General features: G+C 41.8%; 1 protein-coding gene across 1 annotated transcript in view; it reads right to left on the bottom strand.

Annotated features, from left to right (window-relative positions):
* Positions 1 to 26,571, bottom strand: part of lrpprc (leucine-rich pentatricopeptide repeat containing) — a 114,944-nt gene that overhangs the window by 71,821 nt on the left and 16,552 nt on the right. Inside the window, exons 12-19 of the mRNA XM_089012714.1 lie at positions 13,330 to 13,448; positions 12,096 to 12,186; positions 10,757 to 10,826; positions 7,722 to 7,749; positions 5,420 to 5,477; positions 4,049 to 4,155; positions 764 to 841; positions 519 to 569 (exon numbers count right to left, since the gene is read on the bottom strand). Of these exons, the coding sequence (XP_088868840.1) occupies positions 519 to 569; positions 764 to 841; positions 4,049 to 4,155; positions 5,420 to 5,477; positions 7,722 to 7,749; positions 10,757 to 10,826; positions 12,096 to 12,186; positions 13,330 to 13,448 (602 nt within the window). The remainder of the gene's footprint in view (positions 1 to 518; positions 570 to 763; positions 842 to 4,048; positions 4,156 to 5,419; positions 5,478 to 7,721; positions 7,750 to 10,756; positions 10,827 to 12,095; positions 12,187 to 13,329; positions 13,449 to 26,571) is intronic.

Raw genomic sequence — 26,571 nt, forward strand, 5'->3', positions numbered from 1 at the left:
AGAGTTGAAAGGCGGTTACCAATGAAATGTATTATTATTATAATTTTATATTTTGTATGATCGCTTTTTATGACTATATAACTGTACCTGCAATGTATACAAAATGTTTACTGTACAGTTCATTTATAAATGTTACACTTACCATTTAGTGTCGTTTTAATCATTTCATATTTCATCTGATCGATTTTTATTACTGTACCCGCGAACGGCCAAAAGAGGTCGCCCGACACACACGCTCGGACTCAGCCGGACGCCGAAGGAAAAAAGCAGTGTACAGTACTACAGGAGACGGTATCTGCACTGTATAACTACTCTACTGAGTGTAGTCACGCAGTAGATTGCTGTGCGAGTGAGTGACATGCTGGCTGGTCAAAATTGTAGTATGCGTTGCTGGCTGCTTGGCAGGCGTAGAATTGAAAAAAAAAAGGATCTGACGGTCGTGGTCATAAGTACGGGTAGTCGTAACTTGGATGTTAACTGTATTTTAATCGGAAGCCAAACAATGTTGTCCGACTTACATTCAGGCGTGGCATCGTTTGCTCATTTGGGTCCACCAGTGCAATCACATCCTAAAACAAAGACGTAGATGTGAAGATACAGAGTTTGCAACACTGTGAAGTAAATCTCTCGCGTTGAGTTTTGCAAATTAGCGTCAACAAACAGCGCAAGCTAGCTTCTGAGCGCCACATCACCTGACCGCTCAGTAAATGTCTGTGCGGACAATGCGCCAACGTAGATCAATTACCGGCACGCTGTTTTGTACCTTGATGAGCTCCGGAGCGTGGGATGTCTCCAGCAGGTTTCTGATGCCTCGGTAGATATTTGCAGAGATGACGATGTTCTGGCAAATAAAAACAAATACAGTGATACCTTAGCTTACGAACGCTTTAGCTCACGAACTGTTCACCTCACGAACATTAAATTCGCGAGCCTATAATCTTGGCATACAAACTACTTTTCGGTGCACGAACCGAACCACACGGCGCCACAGTGGCTGGCGGACTACTTTTTGTGACCCCCTTTCTTTGAGTGCGGAGGTGGTTTGTTATCGAGTGGAGTACTTTTGCTATTATGGGACCGAAAAAGACCCAGCCGCTAGTGTTAAGATGAAGAGGATAAAAAATAAAAAGTTCTGTTGATTTGGATGAATGAAAAGAAGCTAGCAGAGGACAGTGTGAGTGAGGGTATTATCACAGAGAAAGCACGGCAACTTCACTCGGATATCAAGTGGCAACCTGAAGGTTCATCTTCCATTGACAACTACCATCGCAAAACGTAAATAAAACGACTTTATTATATAGTACAGTTTATTACTGTAATTACAATCCAATAGCACATTTATTATAAATACAAAAATAATGTTTTGTGTAGTTTTAAGGCTTATTTTGTAGAAAAGTATGTTTAATGGGGACCTGGGAACGGATTATTCTCATTTTAATGGTTTCCTATAGGAAATAATTGTTTGGAAGATGAACTTTTCACCTCACACACTTTCTGGGAAGCAATTAAATTCGTAAACTAAGATATCACTGTAATATGAATCAGAATTTTTGTCCTGCATGTGTCAAAATACAATTTTTAACCCATTTATGCCAAGCGTGTTCATATGAACACAAATTCATTCACAAATGCATTCATGTTGTTTCTTGCCACATTAATCATTGTTCATTATACAGTAAAGTCTCGTTATATCGATATTCAAGGGAGTCCGAAAAAATATCGATATAACCGGGACTATCGATATATCCGACCCCGTTTGCATGTAATTTTCTCCGTGCGTGCATAGAAAGAGTATCGATATAACCGGGACTATCGATATATCCGATATCGATAAAACGAGACTTTACTGTATATCAATATATTACTGTTAATTATACACACCGTTTGAATCTATTTTATACTCTGTTTTGATTGTTTTAAAAATGAAGTCATCTTAACTCATTCGCTGCCAATTCCGAATTGATTCAGGAAAAGTGTGAATTGGAGCGCCATTCTTGAAAAATTTCAGGTTTCGGTTTTTCTTGCGGGGCGTTGGGGGGGGGGGCTGATAAAGCGCTGGTCAGACCTCTGGCAATGTTTTTTTTTTCATTCCACGAGGGGGAAGCTTTCGCCTTTTGTCCATGTTAGCACTTTTGTTACAACTTCAGCTGTTGTTAAAGCGCTATATAAGTCAATGTTTGTATTGTATTTTGTACAGCCGCCCCCATTACAAGCTCAGATAGCTCCAGACCCGTATCACTTAGGAATTAACTCTTTTTTTGCTGATGAAAGAAGAGAGTCTAAGGTTTCTTAGGCTGCAATGAATATTGATTGTATTGGATCGGATGTACCGTTGTCTCGCAGTGGAGAAAGTTACATTTCACAGCAGCAAAGTTGTGAAAGGTAGAGGAAAGAAAGAAGTAGAAAAACAAAATACATGTCATCTAAAACTCAATATTCTGTGGGTCCTGCAATTGGAGTTTATTAATGGGTTAATTAATGTAATCATTTTATATTTTAGTAATCATTTTTCAGTATCTCACATCCAAAGTACCGTATTTTCCAGTGTATAATAATATTAATAATATATTTCATTTATAGGCGCCTTTCAAAACTGTCAAGGTCACTTTACAGTCACAGGATCAGTTCTTCTGTGGGTAAGCAGCGGCAGCCACACACGCCAGCGTTCACTCAACCCACTCATAGAAAGCTAACTAGCCAGCTAATAGATAGCAAACAGATAGCTAATAGATAGGTGGCTATATAGCTAGCGAGCTAGCTACATAGCTAATAGATATCAAAGAGCTAGCAAATAAAGTGCTCGCGAGGTATCCCGCCAGATAGCCAGATAGCCGCGTGGCTCCAACGATTGTTGTATGTTCAAACTTTTTTCCATAGATAAGGTGCACCGGACTATAAGGCGCACCTTCAATGAATGAAGAGTTTTCCAAATAGAATCCAGAAATATCTCACCGTTTTCCAAAGACAGGTAACATCCGACTTACGGCCGAGTTCCGTTCCGACCAAACGGTTGTAAGTTGAAATGGTCGTAAGTTGAAATACATTCAAAATGTATTCAAAATAGAGACTCTGAGGCTAAATGACACACAAACTGCCCCCCCCCCCCTCTGGTGCCATCACACGGTCGATTGCTGTGCGAGAGTGACATGCTGGCTGGCCAAAATTGTTGTACGCGTTGCCGGCCTGCTAGCGCGTTGCGGTGCCAGGCGTAGAATGATTTTTTTTTTTTTAAATAGGGTCTGGAGGTCACGGTCATAAGTACGGGTGGTTGTAAGTCGATCTGGTTGTAAGTCGGATGTTACCTGTACAGTGAGACCTCAACTTACAAACACCTGATCTTACAAACTTTTCATCTTGCAAACTTCAAATTTCTGAAAATTAAACCTTATAATAAGCACTATTTTCATAATACACACCCACCACGGCTGGCGGAGTGATCTTCGGCGGAAGCACACGACCGAACAGCACCAGAGGTTATGTTACCAACAGTCCTTATGGAAGGTGACTCTCCTTCCATAAGCCTTCAACGACCATCAAAAAGGTAAATAAAACTTTATTTTACAGCAGTTTATTTCTTTAATTACAATCCTCGTGTAATGTGCCTCTCTTTCCAAACAGCAATTCCGTTTGACCTTCGACCTCCAACGCCATTCCATCAAGCCATAAATGACCATCACAAATGTAAATAAAGTGACTTTATGATACAATGCAGTGCATTTCTTTCATTACAATACAATAGCACATTTATTATACATAGAATAAGGTATGTTGTGTGTAGTTTTAAGGCTTATTTAGTTGAAAAGTATATTTTATGGAAACCCAGGAACAGATTATTCCCATTTTAATGGTTTCCTATGGAAAATTTTCTTTTGAGATACACACTTTTCGCCTTACACACTCTGTCTGGGAACCAATTAGGTTCGTAAGTTGAGGTCTCAGTGTATAAGGTGCACCACTTTATAAGGCGCTACAGTCGAGGCTGAGGTTACGCACTACTTCTACGTTTGACATATTATATGATCCACAGGTGGGTGGCGCCGGTGTGTACCTGCGCCTTGAGCTGGTTGAAGTAATCCCTCAGTTTGTCTTCCTGCGCTGGTAAATTGCCCTCTGACATGCTGTCCATCAAATAATACAGGAAGTAGGCGACCGTCTCTGGAAGTGACAACACACACACGTTGAGTAACAGCCGTGGGAATACATTTCATATTTGCCACCACGTCAGTCAGCGCATTTCTATTTTCACGCCGCTGATGGAGGCCGCTTTGGGGTCATGCTAAGCGCTATGGCTGGCGGGCAAACTTCAACACGTGCGTACGTGAAAACCGCCCACCTGGGTGCAGCGCAAGATGTTGGCTAACGGGATGCGACACGGATCTGGCAATCTCAACAGCGCGCACACGCTAAAATACTCACCACTTCCAGCAGCGGCTCTCACGCACACGACATGACACGAACGCCTCACAAATTCACATTTTAACGGCAGACACTTGGTAAAGACAAACCTCAGCTTACAATCGCTTTAGCTCTGGAACTTTTCGCCTCACGAACATTAAATTTGCGAGAATATAATCTTGGCATACGACCCGGTTTTCGCCGGACAAAGCAAACCACGAAGCGGCACGGTGGCTGGCGGACTAGTTTTCGTCACCCCCTTTCTTTGAGTGCGGACGTGGTTTATTATCGAGTGTAGTACTTTTGCTATTATGGGACCGAAAAAGACCCCACCACAGGCCAGTATTCAGCCAAAGAGGACACAAAACAAAATGACAGTCGAGCAGAAGAAAAAGATCATCGAAAAACAGCAACGACGTGTGCAGTTGTGTGACTTAGCGTCCCACTACCACTATGCTAAGTCGACCATTGCTCCGTGTGGCTAAGGGTGTTTCTGTGTTGTCTAAGCAACGGTGTCAGGCAATAGAAGAGTTTGAAAAACTTCTGTTGATTTGGATTCACGAAAAGCGGCGAGCAGGGGACCGTGTGAGTGAGGGTATGCTCGTCGAAAAAGCATGGCAACTTCACTCAGGTAACGACCATCACAAAGGTCAAGAAAACGACTTTATTATACAGTACAGTTAATTTCTTTCATTACAATACAACAGCACGTTTATTATACTTAAAACAAGGTGTATATGGTGTAGTTTTAAGGCTTATTTAGTAGAAATGTATGATTTATAGGGACGTGAAAACGGATTATTCTCATTTTAATGGTTTCTTATGGGAAATAAATGTTTGAAAGATGAACTTTTCGCCTTACACACTTTCTGGGAACCAATTAAGTTTGTAAGCTGAGGTATCACTGTATTTTTCACACGCTGGCCACACAAAGTGTCAGCGGCCATGGCAAACAACACTTTTAGGTCAGTTGAATCGTGGTTGCAAAGCGCCGAGCGCCGCCATGCGGTAGGTAAGAGTTTACCTGCCGGTTTGGTGGGTGCTTTGCTGAAGCGATGGTCCTCGTACAAGAGCTTGGTGATCTGTTTGAAGAAACAAAGAGCTGTTAGATCTCCATCGCAACTCGAGGCTCGACTAGTTTGCACTGGAGGGAATGGAACGCTTAGGTTTGATTTATTATACAGTGATACCTCAGCTTATGAACGCTTTAGCTCACGAACTTTTCGCCTCACGATCATTAAATCAGCGAGCATATAGTCTCGGCTGACGAACTAGCTTTTGGCGGATGAAAAAAACCACACGGAGCGCCACGGTGGCTGGCGGACTAGTTTTCCACACCCCTTTCCTTGAGTGCAGACGTGGTTTGTTATCGAGTGGAGCACTTTTGCTATTTGGGCGAAAAGTTCATCTTCCGAACATTTATTTCCCATAGGAAACCATTAAAATGAGAATAATCTGTTCCCAGGTCCCCATAAAACATAATTTTCTACTAAATAAGACATAAAACGACACAAAATATACCTTATTTCATGTGTAATAAATGTGTTATTGGACTGTAGTTAAGGAAATAAACTGTAGTGTATAATAGTCATTTTAATGACCTTTGTGATGGTCGATGTAGTTGCCTCTTGATGAAGTAAGTTGCTGTGCTTTCTGGGCAATAATATCCTCACTCACACTGTCCCCTGCTAGCTGCTTTTCATTAATCCAAATCAACAGAGTTTCTCAACCTCTTCCATTGCCTGAAACTGTTGCTTAGACAACACAGAAACACCCTTAATAGCTTCCTTGTTCTTAAAGATCGTAGCAATGGTCGACTTAGCATACTGGTACTGGGACGCTAAGTCACACAAACGCACACCTCGTTGGTGTTTTTCGATGATCTCCTTCTTCTGTGGTGGGGTCTTTTTCAGTACCATAATAGCAAAAGTACTCCGCTTGATAACAAACCACATCTGCACTCAAAGAAAACTAGTCCGCCAGCCACCATAAAATAAAAAAAAAAATGTTTAAAAAAAACGCCAGTATGGTGGTTGCTGAGCTTGCCCTCTTGTGCAACCTCTGTATTTATATTTTACTCTGCAAAGTAGTTCTTGCTTGTCATTTGTGATCCTTAAAATTATATTGATCAATAATAATAAATGATTAATTATAGATGCAGATTTAGCTATTATGTATCGTGACAGATAATCTATTTTCACTCCATTTTTTTCTCCTCCCCATGGACACTGAATGGAGCATTTGTGCATTTGTACTACAGAGTGCTAACTTCCTGGTTATTGTCCGTCATTGTCCTGATAGCGTGCTAAATTCCTGGTTATTGTCTTTGCGTTGTCGTATTATTTGTTTTTATTTTTTTTTACTTTGTTACTTCCGGGTTGAGTGAACGCTGGCGCGTGTGGCTGCCGCTGCTCACCCGCAGAAAAAATATCCTGTGGCAGTAAAGCAGTGGTTCTTAACCAATGGGGAATTCCCATCGACTCTATGGGGAAAGAACCACTGCTGTAAAGTGTCCTTGAGAGTTTTGAAAGGCGCTTATAAATGAAATTTATTATTATTATGATTATTATTATTATTATGATTATGATTATTATTATGATTTATTATTATTATACACTGGAAAATGCGGGACTTTGGATGTGACTTTAGGGTCACGGGATAAGAACTTTTTTTGTGCGGGTGAGCAGCAGCCATTCGTGTAGCAAAGTTGTGAAAGGAAGAGGAACGGAAAGAAAGAAGTAGAAAAACAAAATACCGGAGATGCTGTAAAGGCAGCCACCATCTTGAAGTAAAAAAAAAAATACAAAAAGAAATTTGAGTGAACGCTGGGGGGTGTGGCTGCCGCTGCTCACCGACAGAAAAACATCTGTGACTGTAAAGTTTCCTTGAGAGTTTTGAAAGGCCCTGTTAAATGAGATGTATTATTATTAGTAGTATCATCTATCTAGCTACCTATTTGCTATCTAGCTATCTGGATGCTTTGATCCTCTCCTCTTTCATCTAGAACTGCTTCATGTCACAAAGAGGGTACAGAAAGTGCTGAATAATGACTGACTCTCCATGTCTTTGTGTTGTCATAGGTATTTAGTTTGTTTTTGTTTTACTTTATGTTACTTCCGGGTTGAGTGAATGCTGGCACGTGTGGCTGCCGCTGCTCACCCGCAGAAAAAAAATATCCTGTGACTGTGAAGTGTCCTTGAGAGTTTTGAAAGGCGCTTAGAAATGAAATGTCCATGAGGACACGAGTACATTAGCACTTTTCAATTCCGTTGCATGCGTGCGTATTTCCTTCACATCAGGTTAAGAACGCGAAGGAAGCTCCTTACCTTCACCATACTGTCCATGTCATCAGACCTGCAGTAGGGGGCAGTGTAGGACAAGGCATTAGATATGGCAACACGGACGTTTCAAACACACACACATAAACGCACATTTTGCAACTTTTTGTCTCCGCAAGAAAAAAAAAAAGCCTACGAAAGGGAATGACTTCATCTAAATCACTTTCAGCAACGTTGCCGTCACATCATGGCTGGCGACAAAAGCGACACGTTACGGCACTCAACGGCACCGCAGACGAGGCGCGACGCCCTCCGGCCCGCAGGACAAGAAAGACGAGACGAGACGGCGGGACAAAAGAACGTCAAACCACAAAAGACGCACGCACGCTAAATGATGACGCGCGACATCACTGGTGCTGTCAGCGAGCTGGAGAAGAGGCGAGAAGAGGTCTTTCGTGATTAAATTATCCCTTGACCTTGTCATTGACAGCCACCCCTCCCCCCCCACAACACAATGGGCGCTCACACAAAAACACACACATGCATGTCACAATTACGACCCTGTCAGGGAGGCTTGAACGGAAGCAGAGGTGAGCAACACAATGGATGAAAATGTGCACAATTAAAAAGATGTTGGACATGGCGATATGTGCACAGTAAGTATTTTGTTGACGTTGACTCCACACTGAGGCGGACGTGCAAAATAGCGTATTTATTCGAGTACAGTGATACCTTGGCTTACGAACTTAATTAGTTCCCAGACAGAGAGTGTAAGGCGAAAAGTATGTCTCCCAAAAAATAATTTCCCATAGGAAAGCATTCAAATGAGAATAATCCATTCCCAGGTCCCCATAAAACATAATTTTCTACTTTCTAAGCCTTAAAACGACACACAATATACCGCATTTTATGTATAATAAATGTGCTATTGCAGGGGTGTCAAAGTCATTTTTTGCCGCGGGCCACATTGTAGTTATGGTTTCCTCTTGATGGCCGTTATGAATTTGGGGAACCCATTAGAATGTTTAAATCCCTTCAAATATTACATATAGAGCACACAGCAAATTAATGAATAACTCGTTTTCAAATCTGAAGTCAAGAATAATGACTTTTATTGTGGTTGACATCCAAAAATATGAAATTTCGGCTCAGATTTTAGCAATCATCATGGAATTTAACAAGTTTGATTTGCTTTCGCGGGCCGAAAAAAATGATGTGGCGGGCCGGATTTGGCCCGCGGGCCTTGACTTTGACACCTGTGTGCTATTGGATTGTGAATAAATGTGCTATGGTATTATAATTAAAGAAATAAACTGTACTGTATAATAAAGTCATTTTATTTACGTTTGTGATGGTTGATGTTATGGAGTGGCCGCTTTCCGAGGCCTGGGAAAAAAATTCTCATATACAGTGATACCTTGGCTTACGAACTTAATTGGTTTCCAGAAAGTGTGTGTAAGTCAAAGTGTGTATTCCAAACATTAATTCCCAGGTACCCATAAAACATAATTTTCGACGAAATAAGCCTTAAAAAAATTACACAAAATATACCTTATTTTTTGTATAATAAATGTGCTATTTTTTCTTACAAATTTGTCCAGGCTAGCTTTCTAGCTAGCTATATATTAGCTATCAGGCTGGCGGGGTAGCTATCTAGATCACTGTCTATTGGCTGGATATTAAGGTACTGTAGCTATCTATTAGCTAGCTAGCTAGCTTTCTATCCATTTGAGTTACATCCAGGTTGAGTGAACGTTGGTGCGCGTGGCTGCTGCTACTCACCCACAGAAAAAAACTTATCCTGTGACTGTAAAGTGACCTTGAGAGTTTTGAAAGGCGCTTAGAAATCAAATGTATTACTATTATTATTATTATCATTATTACCTCTCGGTTAAACCGTCTGAAAATGACATTTTTAGCCAATTTTGGTTTTGGTTCGTTTGGACAAAATGGGCACTTTGCTGCGAATGACCCCCAGCCGGGCTCAGGAACCAAGTCGGAAAGGAGGGTGGGAGGGGGGGGGTGACGTTGCTGTGCAAAGGCATCGTGTTTAAACGCTAAATATTCATAAAGAGCCCGTGTCAAGCGCAGCCCGCCGGCGCCACTCGGCCCCGGCCTTCTTTGCGTGCTAGGGTGAAAGGGGAGGGAGACTGCGGGCTGGCCGGTTTAGGCTATTTGGTCAAGGGGGGGAGGGCATCCAACCATTTGCATAACTCCCACGGTGCTTTGGGGTAAGGGCCGGCGGACGAAGCCTCCATATGCATGAGGCAGGCGTTGCGCGTACGCCGCCTTTCCCCCCGCAGCTTTGCGTACGCATTGGCGTGGAGGCTCCGTCCATGATGGTGCGATAGGCGGCGCGTGTCGTATGCAAAACATATGCCGCTGTGACCCCAGAGAGTGCTACAGGCTTCCCTAAAACACCCGTTCAGATTCGCGTGGCAAAATATGGAAATGTTGGACAAACGCACAGACACACACACACACATGTTCCTGTTTCAATGGTTTTGTGAGGTCCGTATAACTCCAGATAAGGAGTGAGGACCACCGTCGCTGATGAGTTTAGAGAAGAACTCGTGTTATATTTGAAGACTAAATGTCACCCCATTTCCCACTTCAACTTCTTTAAAAACAAAGAAATAAAAAGTGGACTGTGAACTGAAATAACAGTAGGAGTGAGGTTTCTGAATGGGTACATTCAAAGTCCTCACCCCTGTAGTGAATTTGGTGAAAATATACTTTTTGTGGATGAACTTTTGCCTCTCATTAACCCCGCACACACACACACACACACACACACACACACACACACACACACACACACACATTAACACACACAGTGAGTAAAACGTGTGTATTCAAGTGAAATGAAAATACACACTAAGAAATCATTTTGGGTGAATTTGTGAGGATGTTTCTGAAACTTTAAAAGATGCATATATAGCACCTCTAGCAGCCTTCAGAATGAAAAACCAAAAGGTCCTCACTTGTCAAAAATGTCCTCACTGCGTATGGTATAAAATGTTAGTGGTCCTCACAAGACTAGTCATACAAACACACACACGACAACAGGTTGATTGACTGACTTTCTGAAGCCCTGGATTAGGCTGCCGCGGAAAATCCCAAGGTCCAGTGGGGGGTGGGAAGGGTCCGACACTGAAAAAGACAAAAAAAGGGGACGTCAATACATGGACATGGCGGGCTGGGTATTTCATTTAATCCGTGTTTTCCTTTTGTTGGCAAATTGACAATTAAATCCCATCGAATTACAAATGTGAATATGTGTATGTGTGTGTCTGTGTATGTGTGTGTGTGTGTATGTATGTGTAAGTGTGTGTGTCTGTGTGTCATGTGTATGTGTGTATATGTGTATGTGTGTAATGTGTCTGTGTGTGTAATATGTGTGCCATTTGTATGTGTGTACATGTGTATATCTGTGTATGCGTGTGTGTATGTGTGTATATGTGTCTGTGTCGGCATGTGTGTGTGTAATATGTGTGTTCATGTGTATGTATCTGTGTATGCGTGTGTGTGTACGTACGTGTAAGTGTGTATATGTGGATGTCGGCATGTGTGTCTGTGTGTAACGTGTATGTGTGTATGTTTCTGTGTGTCTGCGTATGCGTGTGTGTGTATGCGCGTGTAATTTGTATGTGTGTGTGTGTGTTTGTGTGTGTGTGTGTGTGTGTTTGTGTATGTGTGTGTAATTTGTATGTGTGTACATGTGTAGGTGTGTGTAATTTGTATGTGTGTACATGTGTATGTATCTGTGTATGCGTGTGTGTGTGTATGCGTGTGTAATTTGTATGTGTGTGTGTGTGTGTTTGTGTATGTAATTTGTATGTGAGTACATGTGTAGGTGTGTGTGTAATATGTATGTGTGTACATGTGTAGGTGTGTGTAAATATGTAGGTGTGTGTAAATATGTAGGTGTGTGTAATTTGTATGTGTGTACATGTGTATGTATCTGTGTATGCGTGTGTGTATGTATGTGTATGTAATTTGTATGTGTGTACATGTGTATGTCTGTGTGTATCTGTGTATGCGTGTGTGTATGTATGTGTAATGTGTATGGGTGTAGCGTGTGCATGTGTGTATTTTGTATGTGTGTTCATGTATGCGTGTGTGTATGTATGTATAATGTGTATGGGTGTAGCGTGTGTATGCGTGTATTTTCTATGTGTGTTCATGTGTGCATGTGTGTATGTGTGTATGTAATTTGTATGTGTGTATCTGTGTATGCGTGTGTAATGTGTATGGGTGTAGCATGTGTATGTGTGTATTTTCTATGTGTGTTCATGTGTGCATGTATGAGTATGTGTATCTGTGTATGTGTGTGTGTATGTATGTGTAATGTGTATGGCTGTCGTGTGTGTATGTGTGTATTTTGTATGTGTGTGTGTGTGTGTGTGTATGCATACATACACAAAGTATAGAGCTGAGCCAAGTCGCTTGAAGCCACCAATCGAACCTCCGAAGTTAAGAAACCCTCCGATTGCAGCGAAATGCCCGCATCCTGAAAGATGAAAATATGCACATCATTCAAGGGAGGAACAAAAGTTCTTGCCGTCAAACTGCCGATCAGAGATTCTACATTTCAACGCTGAACAGGTCCAACCGCACGCTAACATTTTCTTTCCCCCAAAAAGTTTCCGATCTTAACTCCTTCACTGCCATTCATGAATTGATTCGGGAATTGAAAACATTACGTAGAGTGTCATTTCCCAAATTTGGGGTTTAGTTTTTTTCTTGCAGGGGTGCAGAGAAAGCACTGGTCAGACCTCTGGCAATGTGTTTTCCCTTCCACGAGGGGGCAGCATTTGCCTTTTGTCCATGTTAGCGCTTTGTTCCAGCTACAGCGCTATCTATATAAACCGATATTGCATTGTATTTTGGACATCTGACCCCACTTCAAGCTCAGATAACTTCAGACCCATATCACTTAGGAATTAACTCTTTTATTCTGATGAAAGAAGAGAATCTAAGATTTCTTACGATGAATCGAATGTTGATGTGGTCCTAAAACTCAACACAGGTACACGACTTACAACCGAGTTCCGTTCCGACCAAGTGGTCGTAAGTCGAAATGGTTGTAAGTCGAAACCCATTATTTTTTTTTTTCATCTCCTGATGAAAGAAGAAAGTCTAAAGTTTCTTGCGCTGCATTGAATGTTTATGTAGTCCTAAAAGTCAATATTATGTGGGTCCTGGAATTGGAGTGACAATGACAAAAACCATGGCACGGGAGTGGACATAATTTTTGCACATAATCTGCCAGTGAATTACATGAAATTGTATTTATTTCAATTAAATTATAGTTATTTATGTACTTATTGATGTATTTATTTAAACTACGATAACATTTATTTATTTATTTATTCATATGATGTAATATAATTTAATTACAATTATTTCAGTTTAATTTAATGTCATTATTTAATATTTAATTGATTTATTAATTTGTTTATTTATAAAAAAAATTGCTCTGATGAAAGAAGAGAGTCTAAGGTTTCTTTACGTTGCATTGAAAGTTTATCCAGTCCTAAAACTGAATATTCTGCAGGTCCTGGAATTCAGGTGAAAATGACAAAAACCCTGGCACGGAGTGGAAACATTTTTGTACATTCGGCTGCCTACACGCACATACGCACGCACGTACCTCCAGGGCCTGTCGAGCAGCCTCAACGTTGAAGAAGACCGGATGGATATAAGTGGACACGGTATCGAGATCCGGGGAGACGTCGAGCGCCTGCATGCCCTTGATCACCTCCAACACACCTTCAAAACACACACAAAAACTTTATTGACAAAAAAAGAATGAGGAACGCTTTCACTTGACAGTTTCCCCACCCGGCGCCGCGCACACTTAAAGGACAACCGACGTCTCCGGACAAGTTGTGTCCATAATTTGTAAAATGGCTTTAAATGACTTCTACTGAGCGTATTTTACAAATATTTCACCGCATATAGCTATTTTTTACGTTTTAAGACTCCCGCTGAATATTCAGGAAGTCTTGTTTTTGAGTTGGTGATGATTCCGACCGTGACGTCACTAAAGGAATGCCCCCTGACCGGAAAAAAAGACACATTGTAGCAGTCCTTCCATCACGTCAATATATTTTGCTGTATTGTTTGGTCTGAAAACCTTGTGTTGCACCCAAAAGCCGCCAGATGAGGCTGTCCAAGCTCCATACAATGAATTTATCACCCTGTGGAAACGGAGGTGGCCACTGGAGGTTGCCATTTTGTGCCTCTTTTTTGGTGATCGTTTCTCCCCATCGTCACTGACCGAGAAAGCGACGCACAATGCATTTTGGGTACTTTGTTTGGTCTGAAAACTTCATGTTGAGCTGTGTTCATGGCGAAATTAGATAGAAAACACATAAATAACGTGATGGTGAATCATTGTGTGTTGAACCAAGACGACTATTTGATACGAGCTGACACAAATTCCCAGCAGATAAATCAGCCCATTTCCAACGTAGCTTGGGCGCCATCTTCTGCATTTTCTGGGACGCTACATTGCATTCCAGATGCCTCAAAATGACCTCTTTAATTGATTAATTAAAAAAAAAAATGATTTAATTGATTGCAAACATGTATGCTTTCCTCTTCAGAACTATTTGAATCCTATTCATAACTGGAGGTGTAACAAGAAAGCATATCCTCCGAATCTGAACCCTCTGAAGCCATTGTTTTGATTGTGGAGCAAGGCAGTTTGTTAAGGAGTATCCTGGCGTGACGTCACGAACAAGGGGGCGGGACTTCTGAATCTGCCCAGTTTTTGAGCTCATTTTGTAGCATTTGTATTGGCATTTGACTAAAAATATCAGCCTGCGAGTTTTGGGTATTTTAGATGCTATAAAACGTTTTTCTGATGTCAGTTAGGAAAAATTGTGTCGGTTGTCCTTTAAGTTCAAGCCTGGAGTGGCGGAAACTGCAGAAAAGTGCAGCGAGGCAATCAACACACTCATACGCACAATACTCTTGGGACTAGAGCGAAAAACAAACCCCGCCCCCCCTCCCATCCCTCCTAACAAAATACCCATTGATGTCAATGGCTCCACCTAGGACGAGAGTGGAAGGCGCAAGACACGCACTTGGCCTGAAGTGGACTCTTGCGAGCGTTGCCCTGCTCTCCAGCAGAGCCCTGAGGTCCTGCCCAAGGGAAGTCAGGCCTAAACAGCCGCATGCATATGGAACAGCTACAGGGCCACAGCCCCACCTTTCCGAAACACACGCACGCACAAAATACAGTGATACCTCAGCTTATGAACGCTTTAGCTCACGAACGTTTAGCCTCACGAACATTAAATTTGCGAGAATATAATCTTGGTAGACAAACTAGTTTTCGGCGGAAGAAACAAACCACACAGCACTACGGTGGCTGGCGGACTACTTTTCCAAAACCCCTCTGTTTGAGTGCAGACGTGGTTTGTTATCAAGTGGAGTACTTTTGCTATTACGGGAGGGAAAAAGACTCCAACACAGGCTAGTGTTCACCCGAAGAAGACAAAGAAAATTATGGTCGAGCAGAAGAAGGAGATCTTCGAAAAACACAACGAGTTGTGCGTTTGAGTGACTTAGCGTCCCAGAACAAGTATGCTAAGTTGACCATTGCTATATGTGGCTATTGGTGTTTCTCTGTTGTCTAAGCAAAGGTCTCAGCCAATAGAAGATGTTGAAAAACTTGTGTTTATTTGGATTAACGAAAAGCAGCTAGCAGGGAACAGTCTGAGTGAGGGTATTATCGCCAAGAAAGCACGGCAACTTCACTCGGATATCATCAAGAGGCAACCTGGAAGTTCGTCATCCATTGACAACTACCATCACAAAGGTCAATAAAACGACTTTATTATACAGTATAGTTGGTTTCTTTAATTACAATACAATAGCACATGTATTATACATAAAATGAGGTATATTTTGTGTATATTTAAGGCTTACTTAGTAGAAAATTATATTTTATGGGGACCTGGGAACGGATTATTCTCATTTTAATGGTTTCTTATGAGAAATAAATGTTTGGAAGACAGATTCGCCTTTCACACACTTCTCATCTCATTTTCCATACCGCTTATTCCTCATTAGGGTCGCTGGAGGCTATCTCAGCTGTCTTCGGGCACGAGGCGGGGGACACCCTGAATTGGTTGCCAGCCAATCGCTTTCACACACTTTCTGGGAACCAATTAAGTTTGTAAGCTGAGGTATCACTGTACAGTACACTTTATTTTATTAATTACAATCCAATAGCACATGTATTATACATAAAATAAGATCTATTTTGTGTAGTTTCCAGGCTTATTTAGTAGAAAATTATGTTTTATGAGGACCTGAGAACGGATTATTGTCATTTGAATGGTTTCTTATGGGAAATAAATGTTTGGAAGAGGAACTTTTTGCCGTACACACACTTTCTGGGAACCAATTAAGTTTGTAAGCTGAGGTATTGCTGTACAGTACACTTTATTTTATTAATTACAATGCAATAGCACATGTATTATACATAAAATAATGTATATTTTGTGTAGTTTCCAGGCTTATTTAGTAGAAAATTATGTTTTATGAGGACCTGGGAACGGATTATTGTCATTTGAATTGTTTCTTATGGGAAATAAATGTTTGGAAGAGGAACTTTTTGCCGTACACACACTTTCTGGGAACCAATTAAGTTTGTAAGCTGAGGTATTGCTGTACAGTACACTTTATTTTATTAATTACAATGCAATAGCACATGTATTATACATAAAATAAGATCTATTTTGTGTAGTTTCCAGGCTTATTTAGTAGAAAATTATGTTTTATGAGGACCTGGGAACGGATTATTCTCATTTTAATGGTTTCTTATAGGAAATAAATGTTTGAAAGAGGAACTTTTTGCCGTACACACACTTTCTGGGAACCAATTAAGTTTGTAAGCTGAGGTATCACTGTACAGTACACTTTATTTTATTAATTACAATCCAATAGCACATGTATTATACATAAAATAAGATCTATTTTGTGTAGTTTCCAGGCTTATTTAGTAGAAAATTATGTTTTATGAGGACCTGAGAACGGATTATTGTCATTTGAATGGTTTCTTATGGGAAATAAATGTTTGGAAGAGGAACTTTTTGCCGTACACACACTTTCTGGGAACCAATTAAGTTTGTAAGCTGAGGTATCACTGTACAGTACACTTTATTTTATTAATTACAATGCAATAGCACATGTATTATACATAAAATAATGTATATTTTGTGTAGTTTCCAGGCTTATTTAGTAGAAAATTACATTTTATGAGGACCTGGGAACGGATTATTCTCATTTTAATGGTTTCTTATAGGAAATAAATGTTTGAAAGAGGAACTTTTTGCTGTACACACACTTTCTGGGAACCAACTAAGTTTGTAAGCTGAGGTATCACTGTACAGTACACTTTATTTTATTAATTACAATGCAATAGCACATGTATTATACATAAAATAAGATCTATTTTGTGTAGTTTCCAGGCTTATTTAGTAGAAAATTATGTTTTATGAGGACCTGGGAACGGATTATTGTCATTTGAATGGTTTCTTATGGGAAATAAATGTTTGGAAGAGGAACTTTTTGCCGTACATACACTTTCTGGGAACCAATTAAGTTTGTAAGCTGAGGTATCACTGTACAGTACACTTTATTTTATTAATTACAATCCAATAGCACATGTATTATACATAAAATAAGATCTATTTTGTGCAGTTTCCAGGCTTATTTAGTAGAAAATTATGTTTTATGAGGACCTGGGAACGGATTATTGTCATTTGAATGGTTTCTTATGGGAAATAAATGTTTGGAAGAGGAACTTTTTGCCGTACACACACTTTCTGGGAACCAATTAAGTTTGTAAGCTGAGGTATCACTGTACAGTACACTTTATTTTATTAATTACAATGCAATAGCACATGTATTATACATAAAATAATGTATATTTTGTGTAGTTTCCAGGCTTATTTAGTAGAAAATTACATTTTATGAGGACCTGGGAACGGATTATTCTCATTTTAATGGTTTCTTATAGGAAATAAATGTTTGAAAGAGGAACTTTTTGCCGTACACACACTTTCTGGGAACCAACTAAGTTTGTATGCTGAGTTATCACTGAGAAGGTTTCATCTATACAAATTAATTTATCACTATCTTCATTCTTGACTGTTTATTTCTTTTATTTGAAAACAGATCAGGCTATTTTCTATTCCTTAGAATCAGAATTTCTATCTTATCCTGCGATTGTAAAGTGACCATGAGAGTTTTGAAAGGAGCTTATAAATGAAATGTACTATTATTATTTTTATTATTATTATGCTAGCTATTTGCTATCTGGCTATCGAGCTATCTATCTATCCACAATCTAGCTGGCTGGCTATCTAGCTAGGTACCTGTTGGCTATCGATTGGCTAGCTAGCTTCCACTGTAGGCCGCAACAGCAGCAGCAGCGCTTTGCACGTGCCCGCGTGAGCTAAAACGACTTCTCCAACACATTTCACACGTACACATCAGTGCAGTTTTGCGACGGAAATATCCCGGCAGCTACACGACGGCGTCCAGAGCGCATACGAAGCTCCCACGCGGCCTTCTGCAAACTAGCTAAAAGTACTGGAATTGGCACACCTCAACATGCCGTGTGTATTTATGTTCGCCACTCAGATTTCACAACACACACACACACACACACACACATGGCATCTGGAGCTCCGTTTCCGTATCCTCGTGGGATGTATGTGCTCACCTGGCGGTCTTGCTTTTGAGCTAAATAATAGAGGAGCGCCAGGCTTTTACACGCCATTAAAACCGGCGTCCGCCTTCTAGCAGGTAAGGGGCTACCTGAAGCGGCGCTCCGGCATATCGCCCATTCATCGGATCCCCGTCGCTAAACCATCATCTTGTCTCTCACTCCCCCCTTTTCTAAGAAAAACAAGCAATCTTCTTCCTTCTCAATGGACTATCGCTTCATTCAGCCATGGGCTCGTCCGTTCTTATCCCCCCCTCTCGCCGCTTTTTCCACTGCACTTGTGTTTTTTTATGAAAGGGAAACAGTTGCTGCTGAATAATCCATCATCAATTTCAATGCAGCAAGACAAACAGAAAACAAGTGAATGGAGACACGGGGGGGGGGGGGGCGTGCACACACAAGCACTGTGGAAAATTGAACAGGAGCTTTTTGTATCCAGCGAAAGACCAGTCGAGGTGAGGCTACATCAGAATCCTGCAAGGAGATTGAAAATTGACAACTACAGTGATGCCTCAGTGTATGAACTTAATTGGTTCCCAGAAAGTGTGTGTAAGGCGAAAAGTGCGTCTTCTAAACATTTATTTACCATGGGAAACCATTAAAAATGAGAATAATCCGTTTCCAGGTCCACATAAAACATAATTTTCTACTAAATAAGCCTTAAAGGACAACCGACGTCTCCGGACAAGTTATGCCCATAATTTGTCAAATGGCATCAAATTACTTATACTGAGCGTATTTTACAAAGATTCCACCGCATATACAGTAAAGTCTCGTTATATCGATATTCAAGGGAGTCCGAAAAAATATCGATATAACCGGGACTATCGATATATCCGACCCTGTTTGCATGTAATTTTCTCCGTGCGTGCATAGAAATAGTATCGATATAACCGGGACTATCGATATATCCGATATCGATATAACGAGACTTTACTGTAGCTATATTTGACGTTTTAAGACACGTGCTGAATATTCCGGAAGTCTTGTTTTTGAGTTGGTGACGAGTCCGTACGTGACGTCACTGAAGGCCCGAAAAAAAGGACACATTGTAGCAGTCCTTCCATCACGTCAATGCTTTTTTGGTCTGAAAACCTCGTGTTGCGCCAGAAGAGGGCGTCAAAGCTCCATATAAGGAATTTATCAGCCTGTGGAAACGCAATACACTGTCATGTCTACAAGAGGTCGCCATTTTCTGCCTCTTTTCTGGGACGCTACATTGCAGTCCAGATGCCTCAAAATGACACGGAAGGACTTCTTTAATCGATTGCAAACATGTATGCTTTCCTCTTCAGAACTATTTGAATCATATTCATAACTGGATGTGTAACAAGAAAGCATATTCTCCGAATCTCAATCGGGGCGAATAAAATGGCACATCTCAATCGTCTTGGCGTGATGTCACGAACTGGGGGCGGGACTTTCTGAAAATGCCTAATTCGCAGCTCAATTTTTTTTTTTGACACTTTTATTGTCATTTATAAGTCACATATTATATATGTCATTTTTATTGGTGTTTTGCATTTGAATAAAAATATCATACTGCGTGTTTTGGGTATTTTAGATGCTATAAAACATTTTTCTGGTGTCAGTTAAGAAACAAAAAAGTGACGTCGGTTGTCCTTTAAAACTACACAAAATCGACCTTATTTTATGTATAATAAATGTGCTACATACTTGTCAATAAAGATGATTCTGATTCGTGAATTCGGGAATCGTCTCCGAAAGTAGCGAGAAGTCAAAACCGTCGCAAGGCAACAAACTTTGATGACGGCGTAACGTCGCAAAATTGCACTTATGTGTACGCGTGAAATGTGTTGAAGTCGTTTTAGCTCACGCAGGCGCATTCGCTCGCTCACATGTGCAAAGCGCTGCTGCTGCCCTTGTGGCCTACAGTGATACGTCAGCTTACGAACTTAATTGGTTCCCAGAAAGTGTGTGGAAGGCGAAAAATTCATCTTCCAAATACATATTTCCCATAACAAACAATTCAAATGAGAATAATCCGTTCCCAGGTCCCCATAAAACATACTTTTCTACTAATATGCCTCAAAACTACACAAAATAGACCTTATTTCATTTATAATAAATATACTATTGTAGTTAAAGAAAGAAACTGTAGTGCATAATAGTCATTTTATTGACCTTTGTGATTGTCGTTGATGATTTTGCCTATTGAGTGAAATTGCCGTGCTTTCTCTGCGATAATACTCTGACACACACTGTACCCTGCTAGCTACTTTTCGTTCATCCAAATCAACACAAGTTTTTCAACCTCTTCTTGAGACACCCTTTGCGTAGCAATGGTCGACTTAGCATACTGGTACTGGGACGCCAAGTCAGACAAACGCACATCTCGGTGTTTTTCGATGATCTTCTTCTGCTCAACTGTCATTTTATTTTGTGTCCTCTTCGCCTTAACACTAGTCTGTGCTGGGGTCTTTTTCGCTCCCATAATAGCAAAAGTACACCACTCAATAACAAACCACATCTGCACTCAAAGAAAACTAGCCCGCCAGCCACCGTGCCGCTGTGTGGTTTGGTTTGTCCGCCGAAAACTAGTTAGTCAGCGGAGACTAAATGCTCGCGAACTTAAAGTTCGTAAGGCGAAAAGTTTGTGAGCTAAAACTCAATATTCTGTGGGTCCTGGAATTCAAGTGACAATGGCAAAAGCCCTGGCACTGGAGTAGACACATCGACTGCTCGTCAAGTTAAATGAAAAGAGTTCCACTGCCAAATCGCTGTAAAAGTATGGGTGTCAAAGAGCAGTCCTGAGACGGGGGATTTTGACGACATGTGAAATAAAGCGCCAGCTCACTCAACATGGCTTCCGAGAGACAACTTTGGTTTTTGCGCAGGGATTCAAAGTGAGTGGAGAAGTGGCCGAGGGAGTGAGGCGAGGGGTGCTCTCCAGGTCCGTTAGCGTGAAGGCTGACACAAATCCGGGCGAGAAGTATCAAAGTAGCGAGTTAAGGATGGCAGCGGTCACAAGATATTAGCGTCAGCTTCATGTCTGCAGGTTAACTGTCAAAAGAGGAGAAGTGCAGCGGAGCCAAGCGCTCGCCGTCGTCTCGGCATCCGACAGCGGACACGGCGGGTAACTTTCACTTCTCCTCTTCACCCCCCCCACCTTCTCAACACCACAAGGTTCTGGGTTTGAATCCCTAACAAATGCAAATCAACTAAACAATGAAACCATCCAACGTGCTGCCATGAACTCTCGAAAAAGTCACCCAAATATAACTGTATAGTGACTCTTTGCTATTTTTTGATGATGATACTAGTGCAGCGTGCTCTACCAGAGACAACTTCCTTGTGTGTTCTACATACTTGGCAATAAATATGATTCCGATTCTAAGGAATAGAAAATAGGGTGATCTGTTTTCAAATAAAGGAAAATGAATACAGGTAACATCTGAGTTACGACCGGGTTCCGTTCTGAAAAAACGGTCGTAAGTCAAACGGTCGTAAGTCAAACTCCATTCAAAATGCCCGACGTGACGTTTACACGACAGGATAGTATACGATGTCAATCTGTTGTTTTTAAGCAACGTTTTCGATTGAATACTATTATATACCAAACTGTTTACCGTTCATTTATAATTTTCAGAACTTTTAGTGTCATTTTTATCATTTTATATGATTGATTTTTATGACTGTATAAACGTACCGGTAATGTCTACAAACCTGTTTACCGTACAGTTAATTTATAAATGTTGTACCTACCTTTTAGGGTCGGTTTTATCATTTTATATTTCATATGATAGATTTTTATTACTGTATAACTGTACCTGTAATGTAAAATCGCTCTCCCTGCTCACGGCCAGAAGAGGTCGCCCAACACACAGACGCTCGGACCCAGGCGGTCTAGTCACGCAGTAGATTGCTGTGCGAGTGTGTGACATGCCGGCTGGCCAAAATTGTAGTAATAATAATAATAATAATACAGTTCATTAATTAGCACCTTTCAAAACTCTCAAGGTCACTTTACAGTCACAAGATAAGCTTTTCTGTGGGTGAGCAGCGGCAGCCACATGCGCCAGCGTTCACTGAACCCGGAGGTAACTCAAATAGATAGAAAGCTAGCTTGCTAATAGCTAGTTAATAGCTAGCTATCTAGATAATAGATATATAGCTAATAGATAGCTAGCTAGATAGCCAGCTAGTTAAATAGCTAATAGACAGCAAATAGATAGCTAGCTAGATAGCCAGCTAGATTTGTACAATGATGGTTTTTGATTTCCCTCCCTGGGTAGGATTTTTTTTCAGTAGATGAATATTTGTGAGATGTTTGCTCTATGTGATTGCAGAGACCGGTATGTGCACAGTACTAACTACTGTGTTGAGTGTAGTCACGCAGTAGATTGCTGTGCGAGTGTGTGACATGCTGGCTGGCCAAAATTGTAGTACACGACGGTGCCACGCATTGAATAAAAATAAAGAAATAAAGAAATAAATAACAATAATAATAATAATTATAAACATTTCATTTATAAGCGCTTATCAAAACTGTCATGGTCACTTTACAGTCACAGGATAAGTTTTTCTGTGGGTGAGCAGCGGCAGCCACACGCGCCAGCGTTCACTCAAAATAAATAAAAGGGTCTGGCAGTCATGGTCGTAAGTACGGGTGGTCGTAACTTGGATGTTACCTGTAGTAAAAAAAATCAAGATACAGGGAAAACTGACAATGTGCATCACCAAAGCATTAAAACGTCCTTTGCTCCAACCGTGGCCTGAGTGGAGTTTGAGTGCTAATGTGACTGAGGGAAATTTGGATGGACAGCATCGGAGAGTTGAAGGTGAGGTCGTATCAGCGGGCAGGTGCAGAACGGACCATATGCAACCCCCGCCGCCCCGACCCCTTTTCCTCAGCAGAATCCTTGACCCCCCCCCCCCTCACCTTGTTCTAGCGCGTCACAAGCGATCAAAAGTGGCGAGTGCTGACACGCCGCGACTCGCTAGTGGCAGGTGGGCAGCGCAGGCCGCCATATGCTTCCGCTAAATCCGCACTTGATCAAAACGCCCCCCACCCCTTGCTGTCCTTTTGCGCCCCCCCCCCCCACCTTCCCAATTCCGGACCGCTCTGCCCGCTGGTGACACCTGTGGACAAAAAGTGACACAGCGCTTAATATTTCATGGGGCGTGCACAGTGGGGCGCGTAATCCAAAGTGAATTCCCTCAGAGCGCTCGCATTTACATGAAATCAAGTCACTCTGCATCAGTCACATCACCTGCAAACACACCCCCAACCGCTTCCTCACTCTGTCCACACACACACACACCCTCCAAGCGGAGGGGAAGCGGCTGCATCATTCATGAGGGTTAAGGCAGCGCGGCGAAGGAACGAAGGAAAGAGCCCTTTCTCCCTTTTCCCTCCTTCCGTTTGACACGCCGGCGACTAAATGGACGCCGCCATCTCCTAAGAAGCGGCGCTCGGGCGTGCGGTTTTGAATTCATGCCTACTTCTTTTTTTTGACGTTGCCAAGTCAGGCGCCAAAGACTCACACGGACGTGGCGTTGATCCTCGTCGCTGTCAATTAGCCGACAGTGGCAAAATACATCATTTATTAAAGGCTGCAAAAAAGCCCAAAGAGAGGCGGCTGGGGGTGGGGTTGTGGGGCGGTTGGGAAATATAAAGCACTTAGCCGCCGATGCACGTTTGACAGCGAGTCCGCTAACGAGCAACAGATTCTGACAATGTTAGCTATCAGTCACCGAGACCATTCCGGCGCTTCTACTCTGCAAGAATCCAAACAACGGTGTAGAAAATCCTACTGGACCCTCCGCACCCTGCCCACCACCTTTTCTAGCGACTCTCCTCAGGCAGGCGCTACCTATCCAAATCCAGCAGACATTTCAAGAGCTTCTTCCCCCATCGCCATTAACTCTCTAAACAGTAAGCCAAATAGAACTTTGCTGCTGCGAAATGTCATTTTTTTTTCCACTGCCAGACTATTAAAGAACAACCGACGTCTCCGGACAAGTTGTGTCCATAATTTGTAAAATGGCTTCAAATGACTTCTGAGCGTATTTTAATAAGATTCCACCGCATATAGCTATATAGTGAGACCTCAACTTACGAACGCCTTATAATACGAACCTTTCATCATACGAACGTCAAATTTACGAGAATTAAGCCTTATAACAAAGCACTATGGCCGCCGCTCGCAACACTTCAATTTCATTTCATTTTACCAGCGACATGATTCCGACGAAAAGTGCATCGCTGTCTTGTGCTAGCAAATCCAACAGTTTGCTTTGCACGTGATTGTTAGACGCGAGTGTGCCATTTTATTCGCCCCGCCCGCCTTCTTTTGTCGCGTTTTATTCCGCGTCCGTGGAATCATCGGACTCGCGCCTTTTGTTGTCATAAAATCTCTGCCAGCACCTACGGGACTCGAAGTGAATGCAGATGACATCGAGGAGCTTGTTGCTAACCATAGTGAGGTCATCAACACAGAGGATTTGATTTGCCTTCAAGAGGACAAGCAGAAGCAGGCCATTCAGCAGTTGATGTGCAGGCTTTTATTGAACAGTTCCATCCAGAAAAGGCTATGAGAATCATCAACATGATGAATGAGAATGTGATGCCTCAGTTTCGTAAGACCTTACAAGTCAAAAAGCAACAGGTGTCAATTAAGAGCCATCAATGACCATCACAAATGTAAATAAAGTGACTTTATTATACAGTGCAGTGTATTTCTTTCATTCCAATACAATAGCACATTTATTATACATATGATAAGGTAGGTTGTGTGTAGTTTTAAGGCTTATTTAGTTGAAAAGTATATTTTATGGAAACCCGGGAACGGATTATTCCCATTTTAATGGTTTCCTATGGGAATTTTTTTTTAGATACACACTTTTCGCCTTACACACTCTGGGAACCAATTAAGTTCGTAAGTTGAGGTCCCACTGTATTTTACGTTTTAAGACTCGCTCTGAATATTCAGGAAGTCTTGTCTTTGAGTTGGTGACGAGTCCGTACGTAACGTCACGAAAGGACCGCCCCCTGACCGAAAAAAGACACATTGTAGCAGTCCTTCCATCACGTCAATGTATTTTGCTGTACATGTTTGGTCTGAGAACCGTGTTGCACTCAAAAGCCGCCAGAAGAGGGCATGAAAGCTCCATATAAGGAATTTATCCAATCCAATCCAACCAAGATGGCGCCCGACCGAGTGGGTAGCCTTCAGCAAGTGCTCTCACAAGCCTTGACGGCAGCTCCTGTATTTAGTTTTTCCACTTCTTCCTTTCCTCTTATTTTCAGCACTTTGCTGCTATGAAATGTCCATTTCTGCACTGCGAGACGAATAGATACATCCAATCCAACCAAGATGGCGCCCAAGTAGGTAGCCTTCAGCAAGCGCTCTCACGAGCCTTGACAGCAGCTCCTGTATTTAGTTTTTCCACTTCTTCCCTTTCTTTCCGCCTACTTTCATCACTTTGCTGCTGTGAAATGTCAATTTTTCCACTGAGATGAATAAAGGCTAATCTAATCCAACCAAGATGGCGCCCAAGTAGGTAGCCTTCAACAAGTGCTCTCATGAGCGTTAACAGCAGCTCCTGTATTGACTGTTTCTACTTCTTCCTTTCCTTTTATTTATTTTCATCACTTTGCAGCTGCAGAATGTCAATTTCTCCACTTCCACAAAGAGAACTCAACATTTTCACGTCCGACAACATTTCCTCAAAGTCAAGCGTGTTGATTCTTGCCATTGGGAAGTTGGGAGCGCTTGGGGAAAAAAAAATACAAAACTTTGCCATCTCTTGGCCGAGCCCTCCGGAGAGCGCCGCCGCACGTGTTTGCTTCATATCCTCTCGCTCAAGCGCTCTCACGCTGGGAGGGGGATCAGACCTCCGCGCCCTTGGCTGCCCCCGGTCCGGTGAAATCCGTCCCAGCTCGGCGCCATGAATATTTGAGGCCGAGCGCTCTTTTTAAAAGCTCTTCCTGCTTGAAAATGCCTCTCGTCGTTTCCCCCGTCCGCTTTGCAAATAGGAAGGCAAATGCTTGCTTTTCAGATGGGACCAACAGACGGACGGACAGACGCTTGGCGTGTTGTTGTCTATTTTGGTCCTTGCTGGGGTGTCACGGCAGCCCGTCTTTCAATGCTACAACAACTCACTTTTAAAAGCGCAACC

This window comes from Hippocampus bargibanti, linkage group LG13 (genome assembly GCF_051943395.1).
Source record: "Hippocampus bargibanti isolate YZ-2025 linkage group LG13, ASM5194339v1, whole genome shotgun sequence".
In the NCBI taxonomy this organism is placed as follows: Eukaryota; Metazoa; Chordata; class Actinopteri; order Syngnathiformes; family Syngnathidae; genus Hippocampus; species Hippocampus bargibanti.